The following is a 21,571-nucleotide window of genomic DNA, read 5'->3' on the forward strand; positions in this document are numbered from 1 at the left end:
GTGTGGAGGTGGGGCTGCGCTATCGCTTCTTCTTATCTGGTTTTCCGGGGAAATCGCATCGCACGCATCTTGGCCGCGAGGTTCTAGCTCGGGAATGCACGGCCGTCCGATCGAAAACAGAAGAATTTTTTTTTTTGCGAGTAAGAAAAAAAAAACAGAAAGGATGTTTATAGTGTAGTAATAAATTGGTCTGGATTTAAAATTGTGTGAACCCTTAAAGTTCAAACTACTCACAAGCTACTGATTCACGAATGCAACTCGGTGTATAGTCATAAATGGGCGTTGTGTTTATCAAGAGAGCGACCTGAGCGCAGCCGTGCACTTGTGCGTTATGTTGCTAGTGTTCAACGGTTCGTGAAGTCAAGGGTGGTTCTGAATTTCTCTCAACCATGTCACAAAACTCACACTCAAATTATGTTGTTAGTACTTCACCATTCTTGAAGTCAAGGACAGTTCTGAATTTCTCTCAACAATGTCACGAAACTCGTACTCAAAATTTGACCAACGCATCATATATATACAGAGTATATAGCAAGAAAAATACAAAATCAACTGTCGTGGATGGTTCAAAAGATAACTTCGTTTGTTTTTCTTTAGAAACTTAATGCAGTTGAGAACTTGAGACTTCTATACCTATCTAAAAACTACGGACCGTTCCCTTCACCACGCGTTTCGTCGTCTGTCAAACTTTCCTTTCGTTGATCGCTCGCCCGACGCCCCTGTCAGGCCCAGCAGGCCGCCCTGGCAAGCCGCACGAGGAAATCAACCCTGCGCTTCTTCCCCCACCCTCGATTAGAGGAAGACGGAGAAAGGCCTGCCCTTCCCCTTCTGCCAACGGCTGCTCCATGGCCAGCAACAATCCCATCCGGGTTGGATCTCTTGCCTCCAGTGAGCCCCTCGAACAGAGCCCTGTTGTTTCTCTCTTCTGGCAGCATCGTGTCTGCATGATCGGATCAATCTTGAGTGCATCACAATGGAACTGAATTGGATTCGAAGCTCAAACAAAACGAGCTCTAATTATAAGTGCAGCTTGAAGAAATCAGCAATTAAGCAGCGATATGTACCATTGTGTTGTGCCCGTGGATCCAATCAGGGCTTACGCGAAGAGGAACACCGGCCGGAGCGAGCCGAGCAGTAGGTTGCATGCCGCCTCTACGGGCTTGTACAAGACGATCGCCCTCTCCTCGATGGTCGTCGTCATCCAGCTCCACCTCTCCCCTGGCTGTCTGTGCTGCTGACGTCGACCACCGGTGGGGTCTGCGGCAACAGCTTGAACAAGGCAACCCCACGAGTAGTTCGTCGTCCTCCTCGAATCCGACAGAGATGCGTCCCACCTCGACGCCGTCCGGCACGGCAAACGCGCGTCGGAACCCCTCCACGCCCCATCAGTTTCTTTAAGGTATGGAACAAAAGTGGCATTGCCACTCAACATGTGCTTGTGTTAATGCTTTGAAGAAAACTATTTTGTTTTGCCGTAATCTCATTTGATACAGAACTTGAAATTTTTCTCTATGTGAAATAATGTTTCTGTCCAATTTTTGTATGATTAGTTTAACTATTGTGATTCTGATAGATCCCGCTATCTTGCACATGACATTCTTTGAAATGTAGCTTTGAGCTTGATGTATCCTCTTGATGCGACTTTTAAGTTCAATAAAAGCTCCCTTTATCGAAAAAAAGGCATTTGGTTTTATTCAGTTCATGTTGTTCATCATGGGAGAGGATTGCATATTTGCATTATCATGTTGTCTTTATGGCACCAAATTCTCCCGTGTGATCTTTCAGATGCACTTATTATTACTGTTGATACCACAAATGTTTTGATAATATATTCACATATGTTAGACCATAAGCAAATTGTCTGCAATGTCCATGTATGTCATAGGCAAGTGATTACTACTCCCTCCGTTTCATAATTCTTGTCTCAAATTTGCCCAAATATGGATGTATCAATTCCTAAAAAGCGTCTAGATACATGTAATATTTCGACAAAAAATATGAAATGGATGGAGTATTTGGTCCCTTGGAGCAATGCATAACTCTCGCAAGTTTTGTGTCTAGATGAAGCTTCGGATGAGAGTGAAACCCAATTGTCAGAACACAAAGTTCCATGTCAAAGTGAAATAGGAAAAGAAAATTATATAAAAAAAAGGGAAATTAAAATAATGACCCGCGCAGAAACAAGCATAAGGAGCTGAAAGGACAGATGTAGCAATATTGTAACTTCTGAAGTTAAAATTTCACGCCAAGAAACTATCTCTTGCAACATGTGAAAACATGCCGAAAATATGAGCGTAGAGAATCGCGACGGGCCGTGACAGCGCACGGACAGTTCGGCTAGTAAAAGAAAAAAAGACACGAGAGGTAAAGACTGAAATGTCTGTGTTGGATATCTACCATATTTGCCGATTTAAAGGACTCTACCATGTTTGCCGATTTGTTGGATATCTACTCATAAGATTTTTCATCGTGTGACCCCTGAACTACTATATTACTTGGATGACATGATAGCTCTGAAATAAAATGGCTATGTTTCAATGCAGAGGCCGACAAAATCCTCTTTCGAAAAGAAAAAAATAAATCGTACGCAAAGCTTGTTTTGAAGTGCACGCATCGCACCAATATCCGTCGTTGCATCATTGTGTTTCGTCGAACACGGCCACGAGTGCACGACTCGTGACTAGCCAGCTTACTTTCTCGGTTTCTTGTCGTTGCGGCTTCCGAACCGCCGACGTCTCCCCCCTTCCCGTCTCCCAAGTCCCAACTTCACTGCTTTTCCGCAGAAGCAACCAAGCCGGCAAGCCAGGTGATCCATCCGCCATCCTCCTCCGCGCCATTAAAATTCCTCCCCTCCCCTCCCCACTCCTCGTAGCGAGCTGGGGACGCTTGTCGCGCTTCATTTACGCTGCCACTCTTCCCTTGCTTCCACGTTTGCTCCACTCCTCGCCCCAGTCCCCTTCAATCCAGTTCCACGCGGAAAATATTTTATTATTCTGCATAATCTCGCCGTTGATTCGACCGGAGATATTGGGGGATACGGATACCTTGCTCCGAGTAGTTTATTCGGGCCTCACTTCTCCTTCCCCTCCACGTTTCCTTCCGAGTTCTGAGTGCCGGACTGTGGTCGAAATTTTCTGCGATCCTTTGCTTACCTAGGTCGTTTTTATTTTTAAGCTTGGGGGTTCGTTGATCCGGCAGTCTGCGCTGTATCCCGATCCGTTTTACTCCAGTTCGGTTTCGTGTAGCCGCGGGAGGCTTCGTCGATTGGTTTTGTCTGCTTCCTCCAGTTCGCCTGAAGAATTAAAGACCGGTTTTAATTCTGCTGCCTGCCGGGAGCGGGTTCCGTCTTCTTTGATTGGCTTGTCTCCTTCCCCTCCAGTTCGTTGAATTTTGGTCAGCACGAATTGGGGATTTCTTAGTACAATCGAGTACGGGTTCCGTCTTTGCGGCTGCTTCTGCTCATAATCCGGCCACCCTTTTTCTCCTCTGGAGAGCGAGCGAGCTAAATTCAGTTTCTGACCCCCCACGACTCACCAAAATTGACGAGTGAGTTGAATCATCGTCGTCAATGGAAGAATCCGGAGAAGCGAGTATTGGGGCCTTCAGGATCGGGCCGTCGACGCTTCTCGGCCGCGGCGTCGCGCTTCGCGTGCTCCTGTTCAGCTCGCTCTGGCGTCTCCGGGCGCGGGCGCGCGCCGCTGTGTCGCGCGTGCGCAGGGCCACGCTGCCAATGGCCGCGTCCTGGCTTCACCTCAGGAACACCCATGGCGTCCTCCTGATTCTCGTGCTCTTCGGGTTGCTCCTCAGGAAGCTCTCCGGTGCGCGGTCGCGGCTGGCGCTGGCGCGCCGGCGTAGGCTGTGCAAGAGCGCGATGCGCTACGCGGCGACGTATGAGCAGTGGGTGCGTGCCGCCAAGGTGCTCGACAGAATGTCTGAGCAGGTGAACGAGTCTGATTTTTACGACGAGGAGCTGATCAAGAGTAGGCTTGAGGAGCTCCGGAGGCGGAGGGAGGAAGGGTCGCTCCGGGATGTGGTGTTCTGTATGCGCGGCGATCTCGTGAGGAACTTGGGGAACATGTGTAATCCTGAGCTTCATAAGGGCAGGCTCGAGGTATTTGACATGATAGCTCCTCTCACTATTTTTGTCTGGCCTATTCTATACTGTATTTCAAGACTTTTTGGCATCTGGGTTGTGTAAATGATTAAACCTAGAAATTTTATAATCAATTATCTCAACCTTTTAATTTTGTCATCTAAATGTGCATGTGTTGGGTCATTTCAATAAGCAAGTAATGATCATCCAGAATGTTTTTGCCCCTCTTACATGATCAGATCCTAGAATTGATATAAATAATTTATTCTTAGCATCTGTGCCAAAGATGTTCGCATAATTATATAATTCGCTAATTGCTTCCATGTTATAAACCTATTAACCTAATAAGATGTACTGCTTTCAACTGGATATTACTATTTGTTATCACCTGTTAAATTAACTATACTCTTTTCCATTCTGCTTACCCAGTTGATTTATTTTAATGCAGGTGCCCAGGCTGATAAAAGATTTCATTGATGAGGTTTCAACTCAGCTGAAAATGGTGTGTGAATCTGACACCGATGCGTTATTTTTGGAAGAGAAGCTTGCCTTTGTTCAGGAAACCAGGCATGCCTATGGGAGGACAGCACTACTCTTAAGTGGGGGCGCTTCACTGGGCTCTTTCCATGTAGGTGTAGTGAAAACATTAGTTGAGCATAAGCTTCTGCCTCGGATAATAGCAGGGTCTAGCGTTGGTTCCATTATATGTTCAATTGTTGCTACTCGAACATGGCCTGAGATTGAGAGCTTCTTCATAGACTCATTACAAATCTTACAGTTCTTCGGTAGGATAGGTGGAATTTTTGCTGTGACCAAACGGGTTATGACTTATGGTGCACTTCATGACATTAGCCAGATGCAAAGGCTTTTGAGGGATCTCACAAGTAACTTAACATTTCAAGAGGCTTACGATATAACTGGCCGTGTTCTTGGGGTCACTGTTTGCTCTCCCAGAAAAAACGAGCCACCTCGCTGCCTCAACTACCTGACATCACCACATGTTGTTATCTGGAGTGCTGTAACTGCTTCGTGTGCATTCCCTGGCCTCTTTGAAGCTCAGGAATTGATGGCAAAGGATAGGTTTGGCCACATAGTTCCCTTCCATGCGCCCTTTTCCACAGATCCAGAACAAGGTCCTGGAGCATCAAAGCGGCGATGGAGGGACGGAAGTTTGGAGATGGATTTACCGATGATGCAACTAAAGGAGTTATTCAATGTGAATCATTTCATCGTCAGCCAAGCTAATCCTCACATCTCTCCACTCCTCCGAATGAAGGAGATTGTCAGATCCTATGGAGGTCGCTTTGCGGGAAAGGTTTGTTCGCGACATATGATTATGTTATGGGTTCACAGTTTGTGATGTGGTGTGTCTTAGATGCAGGCTTCTGGCTCTTGTTGCAAGTATTTTAACTGTTCTCCTGTTGCTACACAATGCTATGCATAATTATCTACTGGTTATATGTGAATTCTGGTAATACTGAAGGTCTCATTTAGTGGTAGGACTGCTTGGATTAACAGGGGGGTGGGGGGCATCGAAAACAATGTTCTGTTGCAAATACATCTGCACGTAGTTTATCTAAAAACTTCATTATTGCTGATTCCATGTTCTTCACTAAACACTACACGTTGCAATCCTTTCCATTTTCAATTTTATCTGCTGCATTGCCAGGCCTAATTCTGATCTAATTTGTGAAGCTCGCTCGTCTTGCTGAGATGGAGGTGAAGTATCGATGTAACCAAGTTCTAGAAGTTGGCCTCCCACTGGGAGGACTTGCAAAGTTGTTTGCTCAGGACTGGGAGGGTGATGTCACTATGGTTATGCCAGCAACAGTAGCTCAGGTACTTCTGTTGACAAAATCTCATAGTTTATATAGGTACATGTAAGCTCTTTGGTTTCAGATTGTCAGCCTTATTATGTGTTTTCAATTTTCAGTACTTGAAGATTATACAAGATCCAACATATGCAGAACTCCAAATGGCTGCCAATCAGGGTCAAAGATGCACGTGGGAGAAGCTCTCAGCGATCAGAGCAAACTGTGCAATTGAACTTGCATTGGATGAATCCATTGCGGTTCTCAACCACAAACGAAGGTTAAGAAGAAGCACAAGGGCAGCAGCTTCTTCCCAGGAATATACCAGCAATGTTCGACTCAGAACACCAAGGAGGGTACCCTCATGGAGCTGCATCAGTCGAGAGAATTCGTCAGGATCTCTCTCAGAAGATCACTTTGCGGTCGCTATTTCATCCAGTCACCAAGGTACTATACGAGTTGATGGCGCACCAAACATGCCTCATCATGTTCGTCACAGTTCACACGATGGAAGTGAGAGCGAATCAGAAACCATTGACTTAAATTCATGGACCAGGAGTGGTGGGCCTCTAATGAGGACTTCATCAGCTGATCAGTTCATCAGTTTTATCCAGAATCTCGAGATTGAATCTGAGTTCGATAGGGTTCGTACTACAGAGGATGACAATACAGGTATTTTATCAGGATCTACATTTTCAAAAGATCCATACCCAAACATTAGTTCTAGAGTCACTACACCAGATAGATGCACAGAAGTTTCTGAAACAGAGTCGTGCAACGCCGGCAACACAAGCATCACTGTTTCTGAAGGAGATTTGCTACAACCTGAGAGGACTACCACCGGAATTCTACTCAATTTTGTCAGAAGAGAAGATCTGCTTGGTCAGCATAACAGTGATGCTGACATGACCGAAAGCTCCTTAGCCGAAGCATATGTGGACACATCACATTTGGAATCTTGTGATGCCATCTCAGCCTCTGACAGTTCTGAAGGTAACAAAGACGCAGCTGACTCAGAGAATCTCTTGGTTTCTCATGCAGATTTAGTAACTTCGCATCAATCTTCAGTTGATGATAACAAAGGTGGCTAGATTTTGAAAGAATTCTTTTAGTGGCTTGCTAAGTCGATGCTGTACAGGAAAAACTGTAGTGTCTCCGTTTCGTGAGCACTACTGCTGGTAGCATAGTGAATATTGTACTTTGTACCAGATACTAAATAAATTTGATTGCTTGCCATTTATTTTCCTCACCTGATGTATACGTCTTTTTTCATGGATCAGGAAAGTATCATCAAGTTTTTTTTTTGTTTTCCCTGTATCAGTGAAGTTCTTACCTGATCTCATTTCTGATAAAATAAACACATACTATCTGTTTGGACAATTCTGGAACTTATTTCTGTTCATTATTCAGTGATCATATATGCACCGATTGGCGTTGCTTTAACCCAGAACTGGCACATAAGTCTTGATGAAACTTCAATTGAATGTTAAACAAGCCCATATTATCTCACAAGATTATAAGAATAGTACTGATGTAAGAATCAAAACTGCCCTTAAACACTGATACATAATCATTATCCAATTTTACATATGGTTATCCACCTTATTGACATACTTAATTAATACAGGCAATTGATCAAGGTCCATGAAATCAGAAGGTAGCTAAAAACCTGCACTAGTCCTCAAATGCTTTCAGATTTGGATTCACAGACGTAAATCCACCGTCCACCACGAGGTTGAGCGCACTGATATACCTCGCTTCATCGCTAGCCAAGTAAAGCACTGCCTGAGCAACATCCTTGGGCAGCAGATCCACGCCTTTCAAGTTGGCTTCACCTCCAACAAAGGCCAGGAAATCTCTCACGGCATCACCCTTGTGCTCCCCCTGGGGCAGATGCGGCATGGAGAGCGCGGTCGGCACGGCGTAGGGGGACACGCAGTTCACCCTTATGCCGTGCTTGCCCAGCTCCAGGGCCACGCTCTTGGTGAGGCCAACCACGGCGTGCTTCGACGCCGTGTACGCGTGAGGCCCCATCCCTCCCATGACGCTGGCGACGCTCGCCAGCGAGACGATGGACCCCTTCTTGCCCGGGATCATGACGCGCGCCGCGTGCTTCATCCCCAGCAGCATGCCGTGCACGTTAATGTCGAACACCTTCCTGACCTCGGCGAAGTCGAGGTTCCGGATGTCCGTGACCTTGTCGCCGGTGATGCCGGCATTGTTGACCATGATGTCCAGGGTGCCGAACTTCTCGGCCGCGGCGTCCACGGCTCGGCTCACGTCTTCCTCCACCGTGACATCGCAGTGGACGAACAGGACATCCGTGCCGGCATCGTCTCCGAGGGAGTCGCGGACCTGCTGGCCGGCCTCGTCCTGGACGTCTGCGATACAGACCTTCGCGCCGTGCTGTCTGAAGAGGCGAACAATGGCTTCGCCGATACCTGAAGCTCCACCGGTAACAAGCGCGACCTTTCCTTCCAACCTTCTTTGATCCAGACAAAACGAAAGCAATTAGATCCTGAGCACGCACAAAACTAACATTCAGAATTAACAGTACTGTACACTGTCCATTTTGTTCAGAATTCAGAATCTAAGGAAAATCCTGGAAGATTGGCAGCCGTCGCCACAGTTTTATGTGATTATGTCAGTTATCTACTTGAGATTAGAAATCAACCAACCAATAGTCAATTAGTCAAAACTCAATACGCAAGGAAGGCAGGAAACTTCACGGTCCCTGAACGCATCGCGATCAATCGATCCCCAGAGGCCCAGACCATGAGCGGCGGCAGCCAGGCGAGAGCCGGGAGGGAAGAAACTCAGAAAGAGGGAGAGAAAGACGAACCGCGGCGAGGACGAGGAGGAGACGGCGGCGGCTGCAGACATCGTCTCTTCTCAGAGAGCTTGGAGCTCCTCCGGCTTCGTCGCCGGCTCCGGGGCTTGCGGACCTTGCGGTGCTTCGTGCAGGAGCAGAGTGGGGTGTGCGCTGCTACCACTGTGTCTCCTGATCTGGTTGACTTTGCAAGGAAATTTCCACGTGTCTCTGCTTGATTCCGCCGCGCTCTGGCCGGTGCGATGCGATGTGTGGAGTGGCGAGAAAGGTCTCGTCGTTCCAGTTTATTACGTATCGGTGCCTGGATTGCTTGTTGGTGTTGCTATTCTTTTCTCTGTCCCGAGGAACAAAAGAATGGTTGTTAATTTTGAGAGGTTCAGTATGCAAAATCTGTCGGCTATTTAGCGCGATTACCTGGGGGAGTGGGACATGAACGCCGCCCACGATCTCAGCGCCATGGACTGGATCCACATGCTCTTTGTCTCGTCCCGTGCCATCACGTCGATTTTGACGAACGTGGCGTCAGGACGAGTCGACGACCATCTTACGTTTCCGACACGAATGGATGAATTGTCGTCTCAGAGTGTGTGTTTCGTACTAAATGACCTTCAATTACGTTGCATTATCACTCCGAACTCGGGGGCAGCTGCGATGGGACGTCTGAAACGACTCTTCCAATGTTACATCCTCGACGTCGTCTTTTACTCGTCATCACTACGTAGGCAAAAATTTAACATGGCATTATAATTATAAATTCACGAGTAAATTTCACAAACCTTGTTTAGACATTCGTCTTCTCGAGCCCCAGTTGTTGCTAATTTATCTGCAGAACCAGACATTTTCGGGCAGTATATCTCAATTAGCCCAAAACAGAGAGTTATGCCCGTTTGAGAGGATTTCTTACGAGTGGACTCACTTGTCAGGTGCCACATCGGCGTAATACCGATCCGACCCTTTTTCTTTTGAGAAAAGTGCACATAATTGTCAAACAAGTCCGGTCCGGTCGGGTTTACACCGACGTAGCACCTGACAACTGGGGCCCACATGTAAGGGATCCTGTCAAACAGGTTAAACCTCCGTTTTGGCTACTTGAGAGTATGAGATAGACCGTCCGAAAATGTGTGGTATTGCGGACAAATTAGCAAAAACTGAAAATCGGTGGACAATTACCTCAACAAGTGTGGTTTAGGAAATTTACTCTAAATCGATTGCTATTACCCATGATCTTATTGAATGAAAAGAGATGGGTTCATGTAAAAATGAAAAGAAGATCAAATACAGAGGGAGTACTCCGTATTTTGTCCCTAATAACCAAACCAGCAGCAAGCAACCACGATGTCGCTGCAACCCGCAACGCTGCGGTCGTTCATTGCTTCGACTTTTCTTTCCTTCTCCTCCAAGCCGAAGCAAACCAAACAAAGCAGATCGATCCTTCCGCCCCCGTCCACCATAAGCGGTGACCACCCCCACCAACGGAGCCCCACCATCTGACACTCCACGCCGCACAGCCCCGCAGCGCCCCCAAATCCCACCAAAACCCTAGCCCTTCTCGACCCGGGGAGGAGGCGCGACCATGGCGGCTGCCGCTGCGGCGAACCTGGCGGGCCGGCCGGGCGTGCGGGTCGTCGTCATCGGCGACCAGGGCACCGGGAAGTCCAGCCTCGTCGTCGCCGTCGCCACCGAGCAGTTCCCCGAGAACGTCCCCAAAATCATGCCCCCCACCCGCCTCCCCGCCGACTACTTCCCCGACCGCGTCCCCATCACCATCATTGACACCTCCTCCAGGTCCCCCATCCCTCGGATTAGATTTGACCAGGTTCAGCCTCTGGATGTCCGGATTTGGTTACGGAGGTGGTGATGCCGTCCTTGTGTGTCTGTGTTGCAGCCCGGAGCAGAAGCCCAAGCTGATCGCCGAGTGCCAGGCGGCGGACGCGGTGGTGCTCACCTACGCATGCGACAGGCTCTCGACGCTGGACAGGCTCAGCTCGTACTGGCTACCGGAGCTCCGGCGCATCCAGGTAATCCTGCATTCTATGGCTTTGTTCGTGGTTGCAGCGTGTTTGGACTGGTCATGTCATGATTGGAGATTCGGTGGGTTGCATGTGGTGATTTGTGCTGTTTAATGACACAGCTGAAGGCGCCTGTGATCGTGGTGGGGTGTAAGCTGGACCTGAGGGACGACCAACAGAACAGCCTTGAGCAGACGATGGCACCCATCATGCAGTCGTTCCGTGAGATTGAGACCTGCATTGAGTGTTCTGCGCTTCGCCAGATCCAGGTTACCCCCATATCTCAGTTTTTTTAAGGAATGTTTACAGTCCTAATTTTGTATCGTTGCCACTTTCAGTATGTCTTTTGTTCAGTATGAAACTTGAACAATAAAAAATACTGATAAGCCCAGCTGCTCATCATTATTAGAGCGTAATGTAATGTTCCTACCATGCATTTATTGTAACTATGTACTTGATAATTTTGATTATTGCATTGTGCTACTATAATAGTTTATGCGAACTGCAGGTTCCTGAGGTCTTCTACTATGCCCAGAAGGCAGTGCTTCACCCTACAGCCCCTCTGTTTGATCAAGAGGCGCAATCTCTAAAGCCACGCTGTGTGAGGGCTTTGAAGCGGATATTCATTTTATGTGACCATGACAGGGATGGAGCTCTCAGTGATGTGGAGCTCAATGACTTTCAGGTTTGTATTCACTGAAACTGCATTGTTTTTCTAGGTTAACATAAGGCTGAGTGGCTGACTACTGTTTTGTTTTGTCATTCTTCTATTCCTGGTGATGTTTAGATTCTCTCTTTCTTGTTTTACAGGTCAGATGTTTTAGTGCTCCTCTCCAGCCTACTGAAATTTCAGGCGTGAAGAGAGTTGTTCAAGAGAAGATGCCCGAAGGAGTAAATGAAAATGGTCTTACCTTGACTGGATTCCTGTTCCTTCATGCTCTTTTTATTGAGAAAGGTCGCCTGGAAACTACATGGACAGTACTGAGGAAATTTGGTTATGATAATGAAATCAAGCTTAGAGATGACTTCATTCCAACGCCAATGAAACGGGCTCCTGATCAAGTAATGTTGTGTTTGATTACTTTCAGCTATTCACATTTTACTGTCAGTTGAAGCTAGAATTGTCTTAAGTGTGCTTGTCTTTATCATTCATGATATGCTGTTTTAGTGCATAGTTATTTACACGGTTTACAACTTCTGAAGTTCTGATGTTTCCATTGAGGCAATATACTCTGGAAGTTAAATTAAATTATATGTTAGGTTTCTGCAATCTTAGTTTCACTAGGTATTTACCTATTTGTTCTACAGTACATAAGTGTTGTCTTAATATTTTCATCGGTAGTGAAGTTAATACGTATCTTCGGCATGATCTTTTGTTACAGACTCTGGAATTCACAAATGAAGTGGTTGAGTACTTGAGAGGAATATTCAACATGTTTGATGTAGATAATGTAAGTACAAAACATGGATGGTCACATCCATTTTTATCCTACACGTTAATGCTGCTGTGCACTTCGTTGTTGTAAGCATTATCATTCCAATCCTATCCCCTAAATGCATTTATGTATCATTTCCAGGATGGAGCTTTGCTACCTTCTGAGTTGGAGGATCTATTTTCGACTGCACCTGAAAAGTAAGTATTTTATAAGTGATGTTAATCAGAGAAAATTGGTTACTGCAATTGTATATTGTTTATTCACATTGTCAGTAAAGAGTATTACATTTTCTTTTAGCTTTGATTGTGTTGATGTTTCATTAATTGGGTCATAAGTTTATATTTAGTTATATCTCCCTGTTGGCCTTCTCCATATCAATACTCTTATGATATTTCAGTCCATGGTCTTCTGATCTATATAAAGATTGCGCTGAAAAGAATGTCCTGGGTGGTTTATCACTTGAAGGATTTCTTTCAAAGGTACTCTCTCAATTTTAGCGTGCTAAGAATTGTATCTCTTAGCGTAAATCCCATAATTTACAACAATAGTTATTTGATTAAACCGTTTGTTGGTTGAACTCAACCTAAGAGCAAAACATTTCTCTATTTGGAACTCATACGCCTTGTATTCATTATCATGGGTCATGGCTGTCTTGCACAATAGACTCAGCTCATTTGATCACTTTGAGAAAGCCCAATCCCTTGTTTAGGTATTTGAAAGGGGGTATTTGTATGAATACAACACTATTCCGAGTTTGGTATGCTTGGTGTGCTAAACTAGCCACAAAAAGTATTTAAGGGGCTGTTTGGGTCAAGCCTAAGCATACCAAACTTTTCTGGCTAACATGACTAACTTGTGACCAAGAAAAATGGAACCACAGTAGTGGTAAACTTAGCTCAGCAAATTAGTGTATGCCACATGGGCCACGAGGCTATGAAAGTGGAAAAGCAACAGTAATATAGATGCAAACACTAGCCTAACTTACACAGGAAAATTGTGGTAATGTGGTGCCTCCAACCAAATGCCCCTAAATACATCATCGAGCACATAAGAAACATAGACCATGTAAAATTGGGAAAATATTTTAGTTAACAGCGTTGGCTCTTTACAATTAAGATGCATCACATACAATGCTCTGTGCCTCTGTCTTGAAAAGCATGTGATTTTTTATTATTATTAGTGCAGTATTGTTTCTGTTTACATGCCTATCTACAACCTTTATGATCTTGTGGACTTTTGGTTACGGAAACTGTAGGCAATGCCAGGGTACCAGTGTGTACTGTGGTGATATGCTTTCTTACTAGATAACCATGCAGATTTTCGTTTGCTGACTGGTATTTTGCTTTTGCAGTGGGCTCTGATGACACTTATAGATCCAGCAAATACTTTTGCTAACCTTGTATATGTTGGCTATTCGGGGGATTTTAATTCAGCATTTACCGTCACAAGGAAAAGACGTGTGGACCGTAAAAAGCAGCTGACTCAAAGAAACGTGTTCCAGTGTTTCGTTTTTGGCCCCAAAGGTTCTGGAAAGACTGCGTTGCTACAGTCATTCCTGGGGAGGTATTTCACTATTTTATGCCATGGATTTTCATACCATGTTTTTTCCTTTCGGCAACTTATTCACTTTTGGTCGTCGTTCCAGGCAACCTTCTGATGCTCAGCCAACTAATAGCGAACGGTTTGCAGCAAATACTGTTGAACTGTCTGATGTGAGTATCCAAAATTGCTATCTGTATTTTGCTTGCGTAGTCAAAGCTGCTGCATGTATTTTGCTTGCATTGTAAGAAGTACATTCTAATACTGATAGTTCTGTTCTTAATGCAAAACTTCATGCAAGTGCACTCTTAAGTTCATAACCTTTTAATGATATAAGGTGACAGAAACCTCTAAGCCAATCCAAACTTTCAGTTGAAGGCATGTACATTGACCTTTTGTTGCCCTATCCATTCCTTCCCTCTTGCCAGCTAAACCTTTTGATGACATGGAAGAGAGTGGATTAAAAGAGTGTAGCGTTCCATTGATGCATTGGACAGTGTCTTCATGCACTCGAAGGCTAGGGAGGAGAGTTAGGTATTAGAGAAGACACTTGAAGATATGACATGTTAATTTGTGTAATCTCATGGTGACATGCACTCTACAAGTGAAGGCTACCTTTTCTACCACTGCACATGCCTTAATAGAGATAACCACCCAGTCTATAATATGAAACAAATGTGGTGTTTTGACCATTCGTACAAGCATCACAGTTGTCTATCAACAATAACATCTCCATTTGACAACAGTTTTTGACTCCTTACTTGCTACTCATAGCATTGTGGGTATTGTCCATAGGTTATACAACCTATTTCAGTTATAATAATGATAATTTAGCTGTTCCTGTCGCAAATTTTTATCATTTTAGATACTGACATGGTCTCCAAACACTACTTTAACCACCAATGTTTACTGTGATATATTTAAAAATGTGACAAATTTTTATGGAGCAATTTCTTTTGACATATCTGCTAATATACTACTCCCTCCGACCCATATTACTTGTCTCAAATTTGCCCAAATATTGATGTATCTATGTTTAAAAAGTGTCTAGATACATGTAATATTTCGACAAGTAATTCTGGCCGGAGGGAGTACCTCCGTTCCTAAATATAAGAAGTCTCCTAAGTCAAATGTGAGTAGTTTTTTCTTGGCAGACTAAATATTCCCAAAGTCTGCCAGTCAAAGTTTTGAACCGTTTGACTTGGCACAACACGTACTTAATTTCGACTGGAAGGAGTAACTGGCAAAACATATGACTGGTGTTTTCGGAGTTAATTGTTTCTGTACCTGGTGTCCTATTTCTGAACATAACTAGAAATCTAGGGAGTGCCTTCGAGAGAGCATAAAGTGATAAACCGTGGTGAGACATTGACTTATGTTGTTTCTAATTTGATCGCAAATGCAGTTTTAAGACATGTCATTTTCTTATACCTGGCTGGCTTTCAAGGATGCATCTGTTCATTAATGCGTCATTTTCTGATAAAATATTTTGTTTTATTCAAGGGGAGTAGAAAGACACTTATACTGCGAGAGATTCCTGAAGGTGATGTCAGATCATTGCTAACTAATAAGGAATCCTTGGCACCCTGTGATGTAGCATTATTTGTTTATGATAGGTATGCATTTTACGGAATTATTTATTGCTTATTCATAACAAATCAGTCTCTAACTCTGAGTAAACATTAAATTTAATATTCTCCTTATTACTGGTAGAAGCTCAATTGTCGATCTGTGTCATGTCAATTGGATCTTCTGGTTTAAGTCCCAAGTAGTGGTATTCACCGTAGAATAACTTGTGAGTGTTGTGAGTATTGAACTATTGATTGCCAGGTTAATAGGTTATGTTGCAGTATTTTCTGCCTCGCGTTCTTTGCTTGTAGTTGTTTCACCTGTTTTCTGTGGATTTCCTGGTGTTATTCATGATTATCTGTAAAAACTCTGCAAAATCATGTACTCCGTATTAAAATCTGCTATCATTCAACCACAATAACCTACTAGTCATTTTGTCAAGATGATTTGTGTGTAGTAAAATATGAATGGTTTGATCAACACTGGCCATCGTTGAAACTACTCACCACCGTTGGTTATGTGAATGCTACATCTGGCAGTTGACAATTCATGATTGGACTCACTTGATACAGTATTTCTTATGAGGTACTTGATATGTCTAAACATAAATCTTGCTCATCCTGCTGTATGTTGTTCCGTGACTTGTTATTTGATGCTTCCATATGCTGCTTATGACTAAATGCTGCACCTGCAAAATTGCAGTTGTGATGAATTTTCTTGGCAAAGAGCAAGAGATTTGCTTGTGCAAGTTGCTACACATGGAGAAAACACTGGCTATGAAGTTCCCTGTCTGATAGTTGCTGCTAAGGACGATCTTGATCAATCTCCACTGGCTCTACAGGAATCGACCAGAGTAAGCTCTGGACGCGTCCTATCACTATTGTATTTTTTGCCAATTTTTTTTTGCCATTTAAAAGTTTCCAGCACAGTTGATGAGTGATACATATCAGATAATTGAATATACTCCCTCCGTCTCATATTAAGTGACTCAAATTTTTCTAAATATGGACGTATCTATATACTAAAATCCGTCTAGATGCATGTAATATTTCGTCACTTGGGACGGGGAGGGAGTATTAGATATGTTTATTGCTATTTCAAGATTTTTTTTGCATGCTATATGTATGTTCAAGTGGTTCCTCCACTTGTAATGCTCGCAGTTCTCACGAGTGGCGGGCACAGAATCCATGGATTTTTTTTTTGGGGTTTTATATTTGTTATGTGTTTGGACATATATATATTGTTGTTGCTGAACGGTAGTTTGTCTTCTTATTTTGTCAAACTAGAGTAACCAGAAAATTATCTAATTTCAGGTGAGCCAAGACATGGGAATTGAAACACCAATTCCTATCAGCGTGAAGTTGAAAGACTTGAACAATATTTTCTGCAGAGTAGTTCATGCAGCACAGCGGCCCCATCTGAGCATTCCTGAGACTGAAGCTGGCAAATCACGCAGGCAATACCGTCAACTTCTGAACCGTTCTCTCATGGTTGTTTCAGGTAAGCTATCTCGAAGGTCTTGTCAAAGATTCTCTCTCAGAAGTTAGTACTCCATAGCTAAATTCACATCATACCAATATACATGTAGTAAGAAACAGGCATAGTACAACTATAAAAAGAGACAGGTATAGTCGATAAAATACCAACTACTAGTTCATAACAATATCCTCTCGATGAATGAGTTTGGTGGATGGGGAGATGGTGTGCTGTCAGGGTTCAGTGCTGAACAGAGTGAAGTGACGTGTTGGGTTGCATGGAACAAAGTACTGCTTGATTGTGCCTATCTGGTTATGATTTTGTATGTCTTGAACCTTTCTTGGACTTGCATTCAAGAATACAGAGTGCTCCGCAAAACATATGAACATTTATTGTCGGTGGAGTTAAAGCCTGCTAAATTTATGCTAATACTGCACTAATAATTTGCAGTTGGAGCTGCCATTGGAGTTGTGGGAGTAGGTATTTACAGGGTATATGCGGCTAGGAAGAACTCATCCTCCTGAAGCCCTTCTGGACTGAAATAAAGCTCTCTGGCCATCTACTGGATCGTCTACCTTTGCTATTTATTGCCTCCTGTTTATGTACAGTTGCGTCACCATAGATAACTTATGCTGCATTTTTTAGTTTCGGCTTTTGGATTTGTATAATTTACGGCAGTCATCAGGCCCTGTTAGGCGCTTTAGTGATAGACTGTCAAAACTGATTAGCTCTGCCAAAAAAATTTACTACTGCCCCAAGTTTTTTGCTCTCATGCTTTTTGAATATTTAGCCTGGCGGGTCAATATGTTTCTTCTGATTGGAGGATATTGTTCCAACGCTGTTATTGGTTTTATTTTTCTGAACTTCATTCATAGTAATTCTATTGAAAAAATTACTCTATCAGTTATCTTTCTTTTCAGAATGTAAATCACGTGGTTGTGAATTCACGATGGCGATCGGACGACGCACTCTTCGCCGGTGACGGGACTTGCTAGCACGTCGCGCGTTTATGATGGAATCCGGTCGCGCACGGTGGCCGTCCCCATCCGTTGTGTCTGTACTCCGGTAAGAGCCAGCGTAGCCGGGCGGCACCTCGCCATCACAGCCACGCAGCTTTGTCGACGCCAAGCCCATCCTTTGTTCTAGTTCGGTTATCCCAGTCGCTCAATCGCGAACAAGGCCTCTTTTCATACCCTAGAATTAATTAAACAATAAACGAGCGTTGTTACGAGGGAAATGGCAGAGGCGTTGACGTGCGACTCAGGGTTCTGTCCGGTCAAGATGATTGCTCCACGCATATTCAGTTATTCACGAACACCGTACTCACCAAGCACACACATACACAAGCGACTAGACTCGCGTGCGATTGAAGATCCAGAAAGTCACCACGATCGTCGTGCACCATGGAACCCCCCGCCCTGATAAAACACGCCACCCAAGTTTTTTTTTTCTCTCCGTGCTAGTCGCTGAAGATAACAATCATATACACGTTTTTACGCCCTGTATAGAAAAACGGAGGGAGTACATGTCTGATAGAGTTGGCCTACTCGTAGAATTGGAGTATGTGGCAGCAAAAGCCGGGAAAAAGATGACTGATTCATACTTGCGTCCCACTTCTAATAATGATAATGAGTATTCACTTCGTTTTTAAATACTTAGTGCAACTTTGCACTAAAACGACGACAACAAGTATTTAGGAACAAGTGAGTAGCATTTTGCAGTCACAGAATCCCACATCTCTGAATGCTTGCAAGTTCTTAGCAAACATATCATCATTTATACCAGTTCTCCATATACAAGCCAACAAAAAACGCCACTCCGTGAATGATCAAATCTTTCCCCGGCAGCAGCAGCAGCAGACAAGGCAAAAGTACTTTCAAATCTTTTTTTTACAATTAGGTTCTCGATCGGATGCAGCATTACCAAGAGCTAGCCAGCCAAGTACTATAAGGCAAAAAGAAGAACACGAGGAACACGTCACGTCGTTGGGGGGGAGCTAGAAGAAGGAGCGCTTGGTGGGCACTCTGCCGACGGCCTTCATGAAGTTGGCGAGCTCCAGCACCTTGGCCAGCTTGAGGCCTCGCTTGGCCTCCGCCGACGCCCTCCTCTCCTCCGCCTTGCGCCGCGCCTTCGCCACGTCGTTCTGCGTCTTCTCCACCGCCTTGGCACGCTGCTCGTCCAGCTTCCTCTGCGATACACAATCAATTGGTGATCAATTAACATGGACATAAGAAAAGCTGGAGTAGAAAAGAATAGATTCTGAAAATTGTACTGTCATAGATGTTGATTATAAAGCACTGTTGTGATTGCATGGACGTAGCTCTAGCAGAAGGTTCAAAAAGAAAAAAAGAAAAAAAAGGAGTTTCTGAACTGGTAGTGCTTCTCGAGGATAAAGACCGCTTTCCTATCACTGAAACCAACGTGGTAACGATCCATGAGAGATACTCCTGTAGTGCCTTTCGCTGCAGAAAGTTGCAACATTGAGCTGTAACGAACTGATGTTTACATGCCGCCCGCACCCAAAGGAAAGGGACAAAGGAAAGGGGCAATCGAGAAAACTCTGATGTTAACACCTCTGTCTAATTTTAGCCCGGAGATTATTGATTCCTTTCGTATTAACTTTTTCTCAAAAGGAAGACAGATAGGCTGCCTGCTACTCTAGTATTGCTAGCTAACCTGAGCTAATTCCTGTTTGTTTTCGCTTTGAGGGGACAATCGGCAACATCGGTTTGTTCATCAGTTGATACAAATACCACGGAGATGCAGATTGCGACACAATTTCCATGTTTTTGGCAATTTAATCAGTTACTGTAATTGTCATTCTCTGCTCTCCTTTTTTTTTTCTGTTCTAATTGGAACGATTGTCAAGCTTGCTGATACTTTAATTGCCCCCCTGATTGCAAGGAAAGATGGCACAAGAAGATAATAGCAGCAGGTAGTCACGAAAAGATGCAAATTAAGCCCGAAGCAACTTAGTACTGCCCACTAATTTTCAAGAAATTAAAAGAGGGTAACATACTAGATAAAATTTTCTCCTTCTAGCTAGTGACTGTATCTAAAAAAAAGTTCAGATTTACCTCGATCTTCTTGAGCCAGGCAGAGGCCTTGTCGAGCTGCTCCGTCTCCCAGCCGTTGATGACCACCTCCTCCCTCTTGAACCGGTTGTTGATCTGGGCGATCTCCGCCGTCTGCCACGCCGTGACCTTGGTCTCCACCTCCTCCTTCCTCACCTGTCTGGCCTCCACGGGCGGGCCCGCCGCCGCAGGGACGACCTCCAGGTCGAGCCTGGCCGCCCCCCTCCCGCTGCTCCTGCTGCTGCTGCCCGCGGCGATGGGGCGGCCGCTGTCGGGCACGATGGCCAGCGGGTTGTGCTCCTCCTCCAGCTCGTCCTCCCCGATGCTGGCCAGCGGGTCGGCGTGCGCGTCGTAGGCGGCGCCACCCGGGTTGGGATTGGGATTGTTATGGTTGGCCCCGGCCCCGGCCCCGGCGCCGGCGCCCGCGGCGACCATGGCGGTGAACTCGCGGCTCATCGTCATGAACTGCCCCTCGGAGGAGGCGACGGAGCGGTGGCTGCTGCTGGCGGTGTCCCAGGCGGTGGAGGCGGCGTAGGCGGACCCGGCGCGCGTCGGCGGCGTCGTCAGAGGGTGGATGTCGCGGACCTCGACGTCGCGGACGGCGAGCGCGCTGGAGGAGGAAGGGGCGGTGATGAGGAGGAGCTCGTCTTCTTCTTCTTGGTCCTGCTGGTCCCTGACGACGCCTGGCGCATCGTCGGCGGCGTCGCCTTCGTCGTCGGACGCGGACGGCGGTGCGTACTGCTGCCGCTCATGCAACATGAGCCTCTAACCTCGTCGGAGCCGGAGCCGGCGGCGGCACCATGCGACGGACGGCCGGGAGCAACTAGCTGTGCACGTCTCTCCGTCCTCCTCCTCTGATTAATCTCTCTTCCTTTTGCGTCAGTGTGTGTGTGGTTTCGTGGGTGATGGCGAGGTTTTATCAGTATCAATTCAACCCATCTGTAGTGTACTGCGTGTGTGGGGCTGTGGGCTATCTTGTCCCTTGCTGGCTCGTACCACGGGATGACACGTAGCTGTCCATCCATCACGGCCACGGGGGCAATTGCCAAAGCCAGAGGTAGCCAGTATTCTGAGCGCAAAGAATTGCTGTTTTAAAAATCTTTGCGTCGTGCGTGCGTGCGTGGGCGGACGGACGGCGTAGCCGTGTTCCGTGTGTGGGCGATTAACCAGATAAGAATCTCACCAGGGAGAAGATGGCGGTTTAGCTAGGTAGGTGCACGGGGAGAAAGAACCGGTTAACTTTCAGTAGAACCGAGCTACCGGAGTACGGACTCTCCTCCCCGGCAATTGTCGTCTAGCTGCCTTGGGTAGGTACTACCACTACTAACAGAGTGCATCCAAAAGGCTGGCCTGGGAGCAAAAGATGACCCCGCCGGGCCCTGGAAATGTCGGGAACTCGTGCGTGATTTGCTCCGCGGTAACCCTTTGCTCTCTTCCGCATGCCACCGGTGGCCCGTCACCGGAAGATATTTCTAAACGCGCTACCTGGTTGCATTTTCGGGAGGCGCATGCATGACGTAGTAGTACGGGCTAGCGCGATCACTGATCGGCAGCAAGTTTTCGTGTACGTTGCACTAACGTACCGGTACGTCCGAAGAAAAGCAGGTGCTGGTGTGCCGATTGATCACGGGTGCTCCCCTTAATAATTCCAAAACCTCGATAGGATTACTTAACCACCACCGAAAGACTATACTATGGAGATCAATCTTGTTGTGTGGTTACTCCAGCTCGTCG

The 21,571-nt window shown here is 45.6% G+C and overlaps 4 protein-coding genes across 5 annotated transcripts; 2 read left to right on the forward strand and 2 right to left on the reverse strand.

Annotated features, from left to right (window-relative positions):
• The first annotated feature begins 2,690 nt into the window (after positions 1–2,690).
• On the forward strand, positions 2,691–7,208 carry LOC100825185 (triacylglycerol lipase SDP1). Its single transcript, XM_003563894.4, has 4 exons — positions 2,691–4,111; positions 4,542–5,408; positions 5,789–5,932; positions 6,027–7,208. Exons 1-4 carry the CDS (start codon positions 3,569–3,571, stop codon positions 6,993–6,995), a joined length of 2,523 nt encoding a protein of 840 aa, XP_003563942.1. The 5' UTR covers positions 2,691–3,568; the 3' UTR covers positions 6,996–7,208.
• Positions 7,209–7,421: 213 nt separating this feature from the next.
• Positions 7,422–9,071, reverse strand: LOC100827045 (zerumbone synthase). 2 transcript variants are annotated; one of them, XM_003563900.4, is made up of 2 exons: positions 8,747–9,071; positions 7,422–8,386 (listed from the first exon to the last, which is right to left on the reverse strand). In XM_003563900.4, the coding sequence occupies exons 1-2, from the start codon at positions 8,785–8,787 to the stop codon at positions 7,579–7,581; spliced, it is 849 nt and encodes a 282-aa protein (XP_003563948.1). In that variant the 5' UTR covers positions 8,788–9,071; the 3' UTR covers positions 7,422–7,578. The 2 variants fall into 2 exon arrangements, with proteins under 2 accessions (XP_003563948.1, XP_010227919.1); XM_010229617.3 differs by having other exon boundaries at positions 7,422–8,389.
• A 1,015-nt stretch (positions 9,072–10,086) lies between these two features.
• On the forward strand, positions 10,087–17,635 carry LOC100827865 (mitochondrial Rho GTPase 1). Its single transcript, XM_003563903.4, has 14 exons — positions 10,087–10,519; positions 10,620–10,752; positions 10,866–11,012; positions 11,252–11,428; positions 11,554–11,805; positions 12,126–12,194; positions 12,321–12,376; positions 12,577–12,658; positions 13,531–13,742; positions 13,825–13,891; positions 15,222–15,334; positions 15,990–16,140; positions 16,601–16,787; positions 17,214–17,635. The coding sequence occupies exons 1-14, from the start codon at positions 10,308–10,310 to the stop codon at positions 17,285–17,287; spliced, it is 1,932 nt and encodes a 643-aa protein (XP_003563951.1). The 5' UTR covers positions 10,087–10,307; the 3' UTR covers positions 17,288–17,635.
• Positions 17,636–18,455: 820 nt separating this feature from the next.
• On the reverse strand, positions 18,456–20,787 carry LOC100829682 (remorin 4.1). The gene is made up of 2 exons (XM_003563908.4): positions 19,841–20,787; positions 18,456–18,951 (listed from the first exon to the last, which is right to left on the reverse strand). Exons 1-2 carry the CDS (start codon positions 20,594–20,596, stop codon positions 18,760–18,762), a joined length of 948 nt encoding a protein of 315 aa, XP_003563956.1. The 5' UTR covers positions 20,597–20,787; the 3' UTR covers positions 18,456–18,759.
• Positions 20,788–21,571: the final 784 nt, after the last annotated feature.

The sequence above is a fragment of the Brachypodium distachyon genome, chromosome 1 (genome assembly GCF_000005505.3).
Source record: "Brachypodium distachyon strain Bd21 chromosome 1, Brachypodium_distachyon_v3.0, whole genome shotgun sequence".
Lineage (NCBI taxonomy): Eukaryota > Viridiplantae > Streptophyta > Magnoliopsida > Poales > Poaceae > Brachypodium > Brachypodium distachyon.